The following is a 15,301-nucleotide window of genomic DNA, read 5'->3' as shown; positions in this document are numbered from 1 at the left end:
AGGATACCTGGCACCTGTCTCACAGCAGCAGCAGGTCCCACAGTAACAAATACTTACGTCTGTCTTTCCCGTTGTCACCTGTATGAGCTTGTGCCCTTAAACACGTGTCTAATATGCACAGAAAATGGTCAGAGCCAGGCCTGGTGGCAAGACAGACACTAGAAAAAAAATTACTGCTAGGTAGTGGTGGGAAGATGGCTCAGTCAATAAAGTGCCAGCCATTCAAGCACAGGAGCTGTTGTACCATCCCTGTCGTGGTTAACCTAAGTATCAATTGGCACAGCTTAGAGTCATCTAAACGGAGAGTCTCACCGAGGAATCCTCAGACCTGGTTTATGGGTAGGTCTGTAGGGGATTGTCTTGATTGTCAATTGATGTAGGAGTCTTGGGATCACAAAGGTTTTTGCACCCACAGATCAACAGGGAAACCAGGAATGTGAATCATTCAAGGTTGTCTCCTCAAAGGAAGAAATTTATCTGTTTTCTACCCAGAAAGCTGGGAGTGGATGTTGCTAATGACCTGATGAGCTTTGCTGTCTGTAGAGCCAGACCAGACCCAAAGCAAAGACCACACCAGATCCAAGGTCCTTGAGCCATCTTCATGGTCACATGGACTTTGAGCTGAGTTTAGATGTAATTATGCCTCCTTGTGCCCAGCCACTGTATTATACCAGGAAGCTTTTTTCATATTGTACTGTGTAAATGCGCTTACAATAAACTGCCTGGTGTCAGACTCTCTAGAAGTTTGAACCAGCATCGACTAATCAGGCTGAACCAAGTTTTCCTTCTTGCATCTTGTGGTCTGTTGGCCTTTGATGCTTGTAGCAACTGCCACATAGGAAGGCCCAGTCTACTGTGCATGGTACCAGCCCTAGGGAGGTGACCATATAAGGAAGCTGGCTGAGTACAAGCCAGGCTGAGAGCCAGCCAGCCAGCAGCATCCTCCATGCTTCCTGCCGTACTTGGCTGGCTGTGAAGTGAGTTCCTTGGTCAGAGGTACTGCTGTATGGAACAAGCAGGCCTGGCTTCAAGTTCCTGCCTCTACTTTCCTCAGGGATGGCGGTGACTGGAGTGGGAAGCAGAATACAGCCTTTCCTGCCCTTTGCTGCTTCTGGTTTGTGTTCTATCAGAGCAACAGATCCAAGCTCCAGGCTCAGTGAGAGACCCCAACTCAAAACACAAGGAGGAGAGCAACTGAATAAGACCCCTAGTGTCAGCCTCTGGCCCCCACAGTGTGTATGCGCGCGCGCACACACACACACACACACACACACACACACCACAAGAAACTATTGAGAATTCACCAAGTGGGCCCCTGGAGGCTGGTGGCATTGACCCCGTTCTTCCCAGGCAGCCTCTGCAATGCTGTCAAAGCAGCAGCTGCCACAGAAAACCTGCATCAGTTTCCACAGCTCAAACCAGCCTGATTCAGTTCCTAGGGGCTTCCACCAAACTGGCCCCTCCAAAGCACTGGCCACTAAGAAGGGCATCCTGGGTGACAACGCTCAAAGATGAAACTGCTAAGCTCAGCCTCAAAGAGCTTCCCGTCGCCTACCAACTGACCTCTGCCTGACCTTCCCAAATTAGTCTCCTGGAAGGCAGTGTGGGCCCCCACAGGCCCTAGATTGTTCTAACAATGCAACTGGACTTCTCGGAAGTGGCTGAAAGAGGGGCTGGTGACTTTCATATCAACACAAAAGGCTTTTGTTTACCCTTTCATTCCTTCAGAGGTGGTTTCGAGGTGTTTCCCGTAGGCTGTGCTAAGCAAGCACTCAACCGCAGAGCTGCACCCTGACTCCTTCACTGGGCACGTTTGTATTGCATCTTTGCTCTGCCTGTCCACCAGCCTCCTTGCAAGGTTCTGGGACAGGCTGCAAAGAACAAAATGGACATGGTGCCTCCCCTTAAAACAAGACAGAGGTCCTACAGGAAAGGCTCACTGTTGGGCTACAAAACAACCCGAGACCTGCCTGTTCCAGAAAGCAAAACCAGAAAGCACACTTTCAAAGCTGGATGTCAAGCTGGCATGGTGACCCAACGCTCAGGAGATGGAGCCAGGGTGATGGAGGCAGTAGGACCACACATTCAAGGCCAGCCTGAACTGGAGGCCACCCTGGGCCCCATGAGACCCTGTCTCAAACACGCACACACACACACAAGATGGAGGATGAGCATCTCAAAGCCATGGAGTAACTTGTGTTGGGGGAGGCAGGGATTTCTTTTATTTTATTCTTAGATAAGGTCTCACCACATATCCCCGGTTAGCCTTGAGCTCATTATATAGACCAGACATGCCTAGAACTCATAGAGACCAGCTTATCTCTGCCTCTCAAATACTGGGATTAAAGGCATGCACCACCACACAACCTAAAATTTTTCTTTTAAAAATAAAATGTTAAGCCAGGTATTGTAGCACACACCTTTAATCCCAGCACTTTGGAGGCAGAGGCTAGCCTGGTCTACAAAGTTCCAGGACAGCTAGGGCCATTACACCAAGAAACCCTGTTTGAAAAACAAAAATAAAGTTAAAGATGTTAGAAAAGTAAGAAGAGGAGAGAAGGAGGGAAAGAGGGAGGGAAGGAGGGAGGGCAGGAGAGAGAGAGAAAGGGACAGCATCTTGCTCTGCTGGCTGTGCCCACCTCAGAGTTGCAGTCTGTGTTACAGCATCACCAAGGAAAGGCAAAATCAAGGTGGGCTCTTCCAGGAAGATGCAGTAATTCTCTAGCTCTTGTCTGTGAATCTGCAAATCCAACCAAATCCTAATGGAAAATAGTCATCTTAAACTGCACACCTACAGACTCTTTTTCCTTGTCATTATGGCCTGGGCGATACAGTACAACAGCCATTCACATGGCAAACGCATCATGCTGGATATTACATCACCCAGCAATGGGTGACACACAGGGGAGAAGGTGGATGTGGTGGAACATGCTTACATCCCAGCCTCTCAGGAGGCTGAGGGAGAAGGATTAGCTGGTGGGGTGCCTGGGCAACAGCAAGATTCCATCTACAAAAGCACAGGGGGAAAGGGGGAGGAGGGGAGAAGGTGGTGCATTTTGTTATATGCAAGGAAATCATCATCTTATGGGAGGGACCTGGGCAGCTGCGGCCCTCCTAACTTCAGGCACAGGAGATCCTGGGATCAAACCCCCACTGGAACCACAGAGGGCTTTACACAAACCAGCCCTCTGCCACAAACAAGTGAAAACCATCGATTTCTGAAATTAAAAGCCTGGTGACAGGAGGCTAATTCTCAGAAAGGGACCTTTGGGGTAAGTTCAGTCTCCCTCATGTCTGAGCACAGCAAGTGACATTAAGTCTACACTGACTACTTTGCAGCAGGGACAGCGTTGATGCCAATTATTTTCTGCCCAAACTGAGAGAGCCTGTCACCCTTCTGCAGAACAATTATCTGTAGGTGCATCAGTGTTAAGAGTGCAGCTCTTTCCCCGAATCAGCATGAGGAAGTGCTGCCCACAGCGATTTGACACCATCTCATTAGCTTAGGCTTTGAATGCGTGGCTCTAACAATTATGCCAACTGCCATGTAATTAATACTCCAACTGACTTTACAAAAATTAGGAAAACTCCCCCAAAGAAAATAAGTAGTCATTAGACACGCACAAGACCTTTCAATGGCCAACAGCACAGAGCCCAGCACATAATGGGTAGTGTCAAAGTCTTTCCCCATGTCCTTCCAGTCTCAGCATGGGCGCAGAAAGCTGACAGCGGCAAGATAGCCAACTCCCCATCACACATAACTGCGTACGCTGTTTAAATTCCTTGGATAAAATGATGAATGGTGACTGTTTTAGCAATTAAAGTCTCTTTTCATTTACAGAAGCAAGAAAAACACATAATTAATGGTTGGCCTCTTGCACGTCAACAGCTGGAAATGAGAAGACTGGCGTCTTCCTTGAGGCCACTTCTTCGGTTTATTGAAGAAATCTACATAAGTACCCTCACCCTGGCTTTCATCTTCTCTTTCTGGGTTTATGGCTCTCATGATCCTGTCTTTCCCTGAGTCAAGTGTAGAAGAAATAAGTAACAGCCACATGAGACGTCAAGTCCTGCTACAGAAGTAAGATCTCCTGCACTCTGCTCTGAAGGGCCTGGCAGTAGCTGCCTAGCCACAGAACATCTGTATGATTCTGAGCCAATCCACAAACAGCCTTACCAGGGAAGAAAGCAACAGTTGATTAGTAATGTCTACCCTGGAAAGAGCAAACGTTTGAAGATCCACATACCACGTATTTGTCTTACCTGCCTTTTGATAAACCATGGGAATGCATGCAGACTGAATGGGTTAAAAATAAAAGTGTGAACAAACTGTCACATGATGTGGTTAAAGGGGAGAAATGTTTTCTAAAGTTGAAAACTTAAGCAAAACTGGGCCATCAAGTTTCAGAAAACAAATGAAACAAACGCTCAAACTGTAGTCCAGCTAGGATCTCTGAAAAGGTCAGTTCACTGGGCTCAATTTGCTTGGCTCTAACACAAGAGGCTGAATTCTTGGCTGGTGACACAGGGGACTGGTGACAGAACACTGTGGCTTTAGAAGCACGTCATCTCACGTCAGGGGCATGCCTAAAACCTCCGCAGCTCCCCAACACTGGCTATAGGACATACAAATATAATTTTTCTATGACAAACTTCCATGAGTATTTTAGCCTGTAGCATCTCTGAGATAAGAGTTCCAAACACATACTTATCTTCCTTAATACAATTTCTTTCTGTCCTTGGGACAAAGGCAAGAGCCAGGATTGTTTGTTCCAAGGCAACCAATGCTGATTTCCTTCCATTAGGAGAGTGGCTTTGTTCAACTGTGAATTCCCATCACTTCAATGTAAGGCCAGTCACTTCCCTTTACAGTCTCTGTCACCAGCCTACTAAAAAGCTCTCACCACTCAGGCTTCTTTACCCAAGTGACACAGCAACAGGACTTCCTCATCCAAACACAGGATGCTCTGGGAGTCTAGTCCAAACCGAGTCCAGCCATGCATCTGCTGACCAGCTTCCACCCACTCACCAGGCACACCCTCAGGAAAACCAGGAAACTTCCACAGGGCAGTCTAGAACGCTGGGGGCCATGGCCTCAGCAACTGCAGCAGGCACCTGCCACTGCTCTCTGCCTGGCCCCTTCTGCTCTAGTTGGGCACGTTTAAGCCCGAGTTGCTGCCTCCCACCAGGCTTCGTCCTCAGCATGACGATGATCTGTTAAGAGGTGGAACCTAATAAGAGACCCTTCGGTCAATGGGGACACGTCCTCAGAAGTGACTGGGGGACACAGACCTCTCTGACCTCCTGTCTGACCATGAGATCTGTCCCTCGTGCATGTCACCCACTGCTACAATACTACTTGCCGTGAAGTTCTCACAGTATCAAGCCAATGCAGCACCTGGGCCTGGCATCTCCAAAACCAAGTCCTAAATAAACCTCTCTTCTTTATAAAGCTGGTCTCCCTCGGGCGCTTCATTACAGTAGCAAAACAGACTAATACAGTCTTCTTCTAGGAAATGGCTTTCTCCAATACCAAGGAGAATCACTCCAGTGGGGCACCCTGAGACTCCCACACATGGATCCTGTTAGCCCTCTCCAAGGTCACCTACCACACCGGGGCTGACACAGTCATGGGAGCACTCTAGGCAAAAGGACGCACAAGCCTACAGCTGTGAGACTCTACCTCCTCCCACCAGGACAGTCTCACAGCAACAAGAGTGAACAAGCCCGAGAAGCGCCTGGCTGACAGGCACAGCATGCACACACTGACCCTCATGAGCTCAGCTGTGAACCAGGGCGCTCCCTGACCACTGTATTGGCCATCTCTAGCTCCAGGGTGGGTTTTACACCTGGCACCACAGAGTTTTGGGGAAAAGGTCCTGAAGGCCAAATCAATTTATTCAGATCCAAGCCCTTTTGGTCCCCAGGGACAACTAAAATAAGCCCACCACAGATATACAAAGGAAAAAAAATTACACACCAGAAAAACTATCAAGTCTCATCTGTCACCAAGCCCAAAGAAGGAGAGGACGAGAGGGAGAGGGCAAACGGTCTGGAGGAGCATGGCAGCGCACAATCAAAAACAAGCCTCAGGAGCCACTGAGAAAGGCTTCTAGAGCTATTCCTTAAGTACGTGCCAGTTTCCCGCCAGCAGGAAAACGCACAACACACAGTGCACAGACGAAAGGAACTCACAGGTAAACAAACTGCTTCCAGGTCTGTGTGCCCAATGCTTCCTGTTATTTTACACTATTGCTCAGCTCTCCTTTTCCAGCTTTCCTGAGGACCACGCCTTGGACTCGCCCACTCTACGACGCCATGAAAGTCACACTCTGTAGCGTGTGGGCTTAGGAGAAATTGGAGCATAATCTTATCCATAAAACTTTCCAGTTATTCTTCCACCATGACAGAGAAAGTACAACACAAGACCATAAACAGTATGTGTGGCCAAGCCTTTCCATCCCTATCTTTAACCCTGTAGGAGTCAGGACCTCCTGGTAATCTAAGGGAAGCTAGAATAGACGCGCCTTTCTCAAGCAAAACTGCACACACCATCGCACCCTGCATGTGACACGCCACACCACCCCGCACGCAATCTCCAGGGTGAGTACGCCTCATCTAGGATTTCATACCACTTACAGCCAACCCTAAAATTCCAACTCTACAGCCCATGCAGACGGAAGAGAAAGCTTGCTCTCGTGTTCTGCGTTTCTGGGAAAAACACTGGACTTCGCTCCATCACCCCGTACCTTGTTGGACCATTTGTACGCCTGCAGAAGTTGGCTGTAGAGTGGAGTTTTGTCCTGCACGGGATCCAGGCTCAGCAGTCCGCTGTTGTGAAGAGGGTGGTTCTCGGACGGCTTGCCTACCAGGTTGCTCAGACGTTCCAGTTCACTAAAAGCAAAGAGAGAAGCTGTATAAACCAGAGTCCACTTCAGTCCATCAGGCTGAAGGCTTCTGATGCTATCCGATGTCTCTTAAGAGGTTCAAACAGCTGGGTGGTGGTGGCACACGCCTTTAATCCCAGCACTCGGGAGACAGAGGCAGGTGGATCCCTGTGAGTTCCAGGCCAGCCTGGCCTACAATGCGAGTCCAGGACAGCCAAGGCTACACAGAGAAACCCTGTCTCAAAAAAACAAAAAGACTCGGGGCAAAGAAAAGAATGCCTGACTGCACGTTCTAATCTCAAACACTCCTGTCAAAACCAGGCATGGTGGCCCACACCTTTAACCCCTGCTCTGGGGAGGCAGATGCAGGTGGATCACTGTGAATCTGAGGTCTAATAGGAAATTTCATGCCAACCAGGGCTACACAGGAAGACGAATAAAACAAATATGGCTGTCTCCTACTACACCACAGGGAAAACTAACCTAAGGGCACAAAGAAGTGGTAAGTTTCCTAAGAATTAGGATTGAACAATCCAATTCATCCACAGCAGGAGGAGACGTTCTGGGATCTTGCAGCGTGCTGTAACACTGCCTCTCGTTCAGGGTTTTCAGACCCACGTGCAGATCACTCCGTTTGGCAGAGCAGCAAGTACCTGAATAAATCCTGATTATTTATCATTTCACATTGGGATAGGTTTGTGCACGGTGCTTCACAGATGGCAATGCTTTAGCAAAACAAAGAGATAAAATAAACAAATGGAATGGGGAGACACCATGGAGGGGGCTGTGTCAAACAAACACACTTCAGTCTAGCAGGAAAACCAGGGAGAAGCTTGGGGAAGTGAGGCAACAGTGAAACCACACACTCCAGGAGCAGAATCTGAGGAGCCAGACCCCAGCTGCCAACAGGACTCTATGAACCACTCCCATGATGCACTCAGTCTACCTTCTTCTTGGCATTTAATAAGTTAACATAGTATCAGCATTGCTGAGGTTTCAACAGTGAAAAAGTGCTATAACAGCCCACTAGAAAGCCAGAGAAGAGGAGCCAGGCGTGGTGGCATACACGTTTAATCCCAGCACTCGGGAAGCAGAGGCAAGCGGATCGCTGTGAGTTCGAGGCCAGCTTGGTCTACAAAGAGAATTCCCGGACTGCGATCAATACACAGAAAAACTATGTCTTGAGGGGGGGAAAGCTGGTAGGGGGTGGGGATGGGATCAGTGGAAGTTGGGGGGAGGGTGCATGTCCCCCTCAAGCTGACACTGCAACTAAAAATGTATACATGTGTAATTTAAGGAGGGCAGTGGAATCTGGAAAAGGAAGGTACACAATATTTCACTACCACCTCCTCCCCCATCCTACTAGACTAAACTGAGGGGGGGGTACCCTAACCTGTTCAGCGACTAGCTCACCAAATGCTGCTCCTGTTCAGGTCAATTTCAGAAATAAAAGGCCAAGGTTCTTAAAGTCTAACCTTCTAAGACAGGAAGAGAATACAAATTCAGGCAAACAAGAAGCCCTACTAAGCTGGGTGTGGTGGTGCACGCCTTTAATCCCAGCACTGGTGAGGCATAGACAGGGCCATCTCTGAGTTTGAGGTCGTCCTGGTCTACAAACAGAGTTCCGGGACAGACGAGAAACCCTGTCTCAAAACACAAACAAAGAAAGTGCCTTCTAGGTACCAGGCATCTGACAACCGTCCTCTCAGCTACTTCTTAAAACAGTAATGAAGTAAAAGAAGGGTTCTTGTAAGAACAAAAGGGAAATTTGTAATCCCCAGGACCACGTATTAAGAATTATTAGGGGTCAAACTGCATGTATATGCCTTACCCATTGTAGTGAACTGAGTGAGTCCTCTGAAACTGTGAACCTACATAAATCCTTCCTCTTTAAAAAAGAAAGAAAGAAAGAAAGAAAGAAAGAAAGAAAGAAAGAAGCAACAACAACGTTGGAAGATCAGCATGAGGAATTAGCCTAGCTAACAAATGTGAGATTAGGTCTCTGTTGAGAAAGAGCTGAACAAATGGTGCGGTGGTCAAGTGCAGGGTTGAACAGGTGGGTTCCAAAGGGAAACGGGAAGGCAAGAGGTAGTGTCTGAGAGTGAGGTGAGGCAGATCTGGTGAATTCCGGGCTGTGAGGACGGGAACTGGACCTCATCAGTTCGAGGGGGACGCAACTGGGCCTGGGACAGAGTTAATGGGTCGCCTGGTCAGATGTGATGGCGCCCAAGGTAAGAAAGCTGGTAAGATGGGCGAAATGGAAGTTCTTAGAACAGCCAGTTTCCTCATCAGAATACGAACACTACGACGGGACCGAGGATCACAGAAGTCAACTAAGACGAAACGGCCAACAGAACGAACGCTCGGTAACGGGACGGGGACCGGGTGTCCCTGGGGGATTGACAGGAGGGGACGAGCGAAAGTGACAGCGGACTGAGGACAGAGGAGAGCAGCCCGTGACTGGAAAGACTGGCGCGGGATCCCGGCGGGATAGGTGTCAGGAGGGTCCTCGACCCCGACCCTTTCAGCCAGTACCTACTTGAGGTCCCGGTTGACACAATGCAGGTTGTCCTGGAAGTGCGCGATGAAGGCCTTCTCGCGGCCCTCCAGCGTCTCCTTGTTGCGCATGCCATCCTTAAGGCAGTCGAACACCCTGCTCACGCTGGAGCGCAGCGCCTGGATGGCACTGATGGCCTGAGAAAAGGCCTCCAGGTTCACCCCGACGCTCAGTACGTCCGCCATGTTGCAGCCGCCACAGCCGGCTTTCGGGAGCCCGCACAGTCGGAGCGGCGAGCGGCGCTTTCTGATGGCGTCATCGTAGGTGGCCTTGGGATTTGTAGTTTCCGGCGTGGCGGGCTCTCGAGGGAGCTCCAGAACACACCTTGCAAAACAGCGCCAGTCTCACTAAATGAGAGGGCTGGACAGGAGGCGTGGTATCCATCTGGGGAAGTCCGGTTGCCCTCGCCTTTTGCTTGACGGTGAATGACAACGAAATATAAAAGTTCACTGCGCATCTCAAAAATCTGGACAGTCACACAGGAAAGAATTTCTCAGAACAACAAAAGTGTACCCCAGAGTACACGAATAAAATGAGTCCATAGTCATAAGTGAAGGGGAGGAACTCTCTTACCCAAAGTAAAATGTCAACACATAAATGAAGACGAAGTGATATCGGGAAACTTGGCAGCCTGAAGAACTTATTCAGGTATGAATCAACTGATTTTTTTTTTTAACCCAGCAAGATATTCTAGATAGTCTCAAAGTGGTTTTACCCTAAGAAACTTAATAATAAGGAGAAAACATAGTTGAGCTACATGAGACCCTGTATCCAAAAAGTAAAGTAACAACAACAATAATAATAATAGAAATAAAATAATGGCATACCCCCAAAAGAACTGAAAGCAGGGTCTAGATGAGATGTTTGTATTTCTATAGTCATAGCAACCGCATAAACAATAGTCACGTGTAGAAGAAGACAGGTGCCCACCAATGTTTAAGCAAAATGTGATTGTGTATGACAGAAATGTATATAAGTGTGAGAGCAAAGCAGGAACAATATACCTTGCAGGTTAAGAGTTCGGGTTGTAGTGAAGACATTTAAGAATATGTTCCTGTTTGTCCTGTGCAGGTTAAGATTTTTTGTTTGTAATTAAAGAATAAATTCCTGCTGGGCGTGGTGGTGCACGCCTTTAATTCCAGCACTCTGGAGGCAGAGGCAGGCAAATTGCTGTGATGTCGAGGCCAGCCTGGTCTACAAAGTGAGTTCAGGAGAGTCAAGGCTACACAGAGAGACCCTGTCTTGAAAAACCAAAAAAAAAAAAAAAAAGAATAGTTAAAGAATAATTTCCTGTTTGTTAAGTACTTGAAAGTTAAGGTTTCTATTTGTAGTTAACAATAAGTTCCTAGGGCTGCAGAGATGGCTCAGAGGTTAAGAGCGCTGACTGCTCTACCAGAGGTCCTGAGTTCAATTCCCAGCAACCACGTGGATCTCCATGAGTTCAAGGCCAGCCTGGTCTACAAAGCAAGTCAGGACAGCTAAGGCTACACAGAGAAACCCTGTCTCAAAACAAACAAACAAGAAGGAAAGAAAGAAAGAAAGAAAGAAAAGAAAAGAAAAGAGCTGGGTGCTGATAGTGCAGTCCTTTAATCCCAGCACTGGGTGTGAGTTCGAGGCCAGCCTGTTTTTTAGATCGAACGAACACTGCGAAGTATGTTTCTCAACCTACGCTAAACTTACGACCCCATTCACAGGATGAACACCCCTACCCTTGTTCCTTCCCTTTCACTGTCTCTTTCTAACAATGTGTAACAGCCCCTGGGAACATCTAATCTCTCCTGTAAAAAGGACCTCCAGGGACTACGCTCTCAAATCCCACCTTAGAGTGAGACAGCTGGCTGGCCAGTCTCAGGTGCTCGCCCCACAAAACCAGCTTGCTTTAACTGGACAATCGTGGACGCGGCCTTTTCTCCTCAAGAGTCTTGGGCTCGTTACCTTTCTGCTGAAGGAAGGAGGAAAATTTTGACACATGCTAATCAGATGATATCTGAGAAATATCCACAGCTGCATTAATCACGTTACAGGTGAGACACCTGTCATGCCAGTGCTCGAGAGGAAGTGGAGAGGCAAGGCCTTCAAAGTCCGTGTAGGCTACAGCATGAGTACTGTCCAAAAAAAAAAAAAAAGAGAGAGAGATGTTTGGGGGCTGAAAAGATGGCTTCATGGTTAAGTGCACTGGCTGCTCTTGCAGAAGGGCGTGCGTTGGGTACCCACATGCAGCTCACAGTCAGCTTTGACTCCACTCCCAAGGGATGTGTTGCCCTCCTCTGGCCTTCAAGGTCACAGCACTCATGTGGTGTGTGAACATACACGTAAGCAAAATACCTGTACATCTAAAATAATATACGGCGGGGGGGGGGGGGGGGACACATTTGGCCAGTGAAAACTTCACAGGTTAAACCAGAACAGTAAAAGCTATATGAAGTAAAATTGTCACCAAAAGACAAATATCATAAGATTCTGTTTCTGTGGAGTATGGAAGCCGTCAAAGCCACATAGAGAGAAAGTGAAACTGCAGCTTTCTGGGGCTGGTTTCCAGTGAAGCCCACACATCTTAAAAAAAAAAAAGATACCTAGCAGACACGTAGAAAGAAGAGAAAGTTTGGGGTGTAAGCATAATATTATCTAAATCTGGCACTGCAGTCTAAGGCATCTTGCTTGTTTTTCTGCCCTGCTACTATGGACAGGTTCTGTCCTGAGAGGAGCCAAGCGCGCATCACGTGGAATAGAGAAGATGGATGAGTAAGAGGAAGTTCACGATGTGGCCTTCGTTCTTTGTGTTAGTAGGGGAGAAGAGCCCTTCCGGGGTTCCTCGCGGCAACTAAAAGAACCAGTTGTAGCTGGAGGTGGAGCTCAGTGGGAGATGCCTGTTGACATAGGGGAGGCTCTGGATTCAGTCTGCAGTCCCAGAATGCAACAGCTACGGTGGGGAAGCCGGAGGGATGAGCATCTGGCCTACTGACTCGGGGACATGAAAGAAAATGGACTTGGAAACGTCTCGGTGGGTGGAGGACGGGGACGCTTATGCATCAGTGTAAATGGTTCTACAGCACTGTAAATAGACCGAATGCCACAGAAGCAGACCTGTAAGATAAAAATAAGGAAGTCAGGGGCTGGAGAGATGGCTCAGTAGCTAAGGGCACTTGTTGGTCTTGCAAAGGACCTGGCCTTGGTTCCTGGCACCCACTCAGTGGCTCACAACCTGCTGTGACTCCAGTTCCACGACATCTGATTTCCTTGAGCATCCAGCACACCGTGATGCCCACACATATATGCTAGCAAAACACACATAAAAAAATGTTTAACATAAGCCGAGTATGTCGGTACACGCCTATAGTCCCAGCACTCAGGAGGCAGAGGCAGGTGGATCTCTGTGAGTTCGAGGCCAGCTTGGTCTACAAAGAGAGTTCCAGGACAGCTAGGGTTGCTACACAGAGAAACCCTGTCTCAAAAGACCAAAAAACAAAAAAAACAAAAAAAAACCCACTAGTTAACTAGTTATCCTCTGAACTACACACACTTACATAACACACAGTAAGAATAGTGTGTTAATAATAATAATAATAATAATAATAATAATAATAATAATAATAATAATAAATATAGTTTAAATGGGGGAAAATAGGCTAGACTTCTCAGACAACAGCTTGCTGGAGGGGTCAAGATCAGCATAGCACAGAACACACTGAGTACTTCCTAGTACCATGGACTGAGGAGAGACAATGAGACGTGGGTTCTGTTCCTGCTCTCCCCAGCCCAGAACGCAGACCCGGAGAACTCAAACTGAAAGCCAACCTCAAACTGAAAGACAAGCAACAGGAAAACTGACCTGCTGGAGTTTTCAAAAGAATACTAGCTGGGTGTGGTGGCGCACACCTCTAATCCCAGCACTCAGGAGGCTGAGACAGGCAGATGGCTGTGAGTTCGAGGCCAGCCTGGATTACAAAGCGAGTCCAGGACTCGCCAAGGCTACACAGAGAAACCTTGTCTCAAAAAACCAACAACAACAACAACAAAAAAGAAAGAAAGAAAAAGAAAGAAAGATAGATACAAGTATACACACATAAAATAAAAAACAGCTTTTTTGTTTTGTTTTGGTGTTTTGGGTTTTTTTGTTTTGTTTTGTTTTGTTTTTTGTTTTCGAGACAAGGTTTCTCTGTTAGCTTTGGCTATCCTGGACTTGCTTTATAGACCAGGCTGTCCTCCAACTCACGGCAAGCCACCTGCCTCTGCCTCCCAAGTGCTCGGATTAAAGGCGTGCGCCACCACTGCCAGGCTGAAACAACTTCTTAAAAGATAAATTCTGCACAAAAATCTGGTTCCCGGTGTTACTTTGCCTGAGACAAGCAACACTGAACTGCCATTTAAATGAATTCCCAGTGCCACATGAAGGAAGAGCATTCTACTGACCTGGGTTCCTACAGTAGTTTTCGTTTCCTGGCATCAACCTCACCTCCACAGTGCTGCTAATTATAGCTTTCCTTAAGGTTGGAGAGTGAGTTGTGAGGACATCAGCTAGAGAGATGGCTCAGTGGGTAAGAGTGCTTGCCGTGCAGCCATGAGGGCCCGAGTTCGAATCCCCGGTGCCCACGTGAAAACCCAGGCACAGACACACAAGCCTCTACCCCCCAGGGCTATTAGGCTGTGGGGTTGGAGATCAGAATGACTGAGACTTGGTGGCTGCCAGCCTACCAGCAGACTCATAGGTGCACACCTGGACACATACTCATTTACATGCACCACACATATGCTTAGGCCACATACGCTTAAAAGCAGGAGGATTGTTGTGAGTTAGAAGAAGAAGAAGAAGAAGAAGAAGAAGAAGAAGAAGAAGAAGAAGAAGAAGAAGAAGAAGAAGAAGAAGAAGAAGAAGAAGAAGAAAGGCATGGTGGTGCACACCTTTAATCCCAGCACTTAGGAGGCAGAGGCAGGTGGATCACTGTGAGTTCAAGACCAGCCTGGTCTACAAAGCAAGTACAAGATAGCCAAAGCTACACAGAGAAATCCTGTCTTGAAAAACCAAAAACAAATAAATAAATAAAATAATAATAGTAATAATAATTTCAATCCATAGAGTTTTACCTCAGTTATCTCTCCTTTCTAACCTCTGATTATTTTGTGAGCTGCTTGTTGTTTGTTGGTTTGTTTGAGACACGATCTCACTATGACCCTGTCTGGCATTGAATTCACAGAGATCTGCCTGCCTCTGCCTCCCAAGTGCTGGGATTGAGTTGTTACTAGAAAACCAAGTTTTGTAAAAATAGCCATGAGCTTTAATAACTATCTATGCAGGTAAACATTTTTAGACCTGGGAAACTGAGGCAGATGGATCACCTTATGAGGCCAGCCTGGATTAGAATGCGAAACCTTGTCTCAAAAAAGAAATAACACTTGGTATATAACAAACACACTGAAAACCATATCTAGTAGGAAAAGGTGCCTGCAACTCCGTCACAGGGAGATTCTTTATAAAGAATCATGCAAGGGTTAGCAGTGGGTCTGTTTGGTCTCCAGGTTTCTAATGGCATGACTCTCTGGCTACAACATTGTCAATTAACTGTGTCCCACGATTCTCTATTTGGAGTAGATTTTTCATCAACTTTGGTATGTGGATTTTATGGTGTTTGTTCCTGTTTTACAAAAGAAAAAAGAAAGGAAAGTATCTGAGTCCCTTGGCTTGTGCGGGTTTGGCAAGAGTAAATTCTAGTTTTGTGTACTTATCTTTTTGTGGTCCCTGGAAGGTTAGAAGACATGGCGAGGCATAGTGGCTCCATCCCATAATCCCCTGGGCAGGGTGGGAGGCTCTGGCAAAAGAATTCAATGCTGGCCTGGACTATACACAGAGTTCCAGGGCCAT

General features: G+C 47.4%; 1 protein-coding gene across 1 annotated transcript in view; it reads right to left on the bottom strand.

The window, feature by feature from the left end:
* The window catches only part of MED27 (mediator complex subunit 27), a 181,781-nt gene extending 172,015 nt beyond the window's left edge, over nt 1-9,766 (bottom strand). The window contains exons 1-2 of the mRNA XM_084798606.1: nt 9,427-9,766; nt 6,750-6,894 (exon numbers count right to left, since the gene is read on the bottom strand). Coding sequence (XP_084654732.1) covers nt 6,750-6,894; nt 9,427-9,629 — 348 coding nt within the window. The 5' untranslated portion in view covers nt 9,630-9,766. The remainder of the gene's footprint in view (nt 1-6,749; nt 6,895-9,426) is intronic.
* Between the last annotated feature and the right edge of the window lie 5,535 nt (nt 9,767-15,301).

This window comes from Acomys minous (assembly GCF_964271855.1).
Source record: "Acomys minous genome assembly, chromosome: 10".
Lineage (NCBI taxonomy): Eukaryota > Metazoa > Chordata > Mammalia > Rodentia > Muridae > Acomys > Acomys minous.
This window is presented reverse-complemented; position numbering and strand designations above follow the sequence as displayed.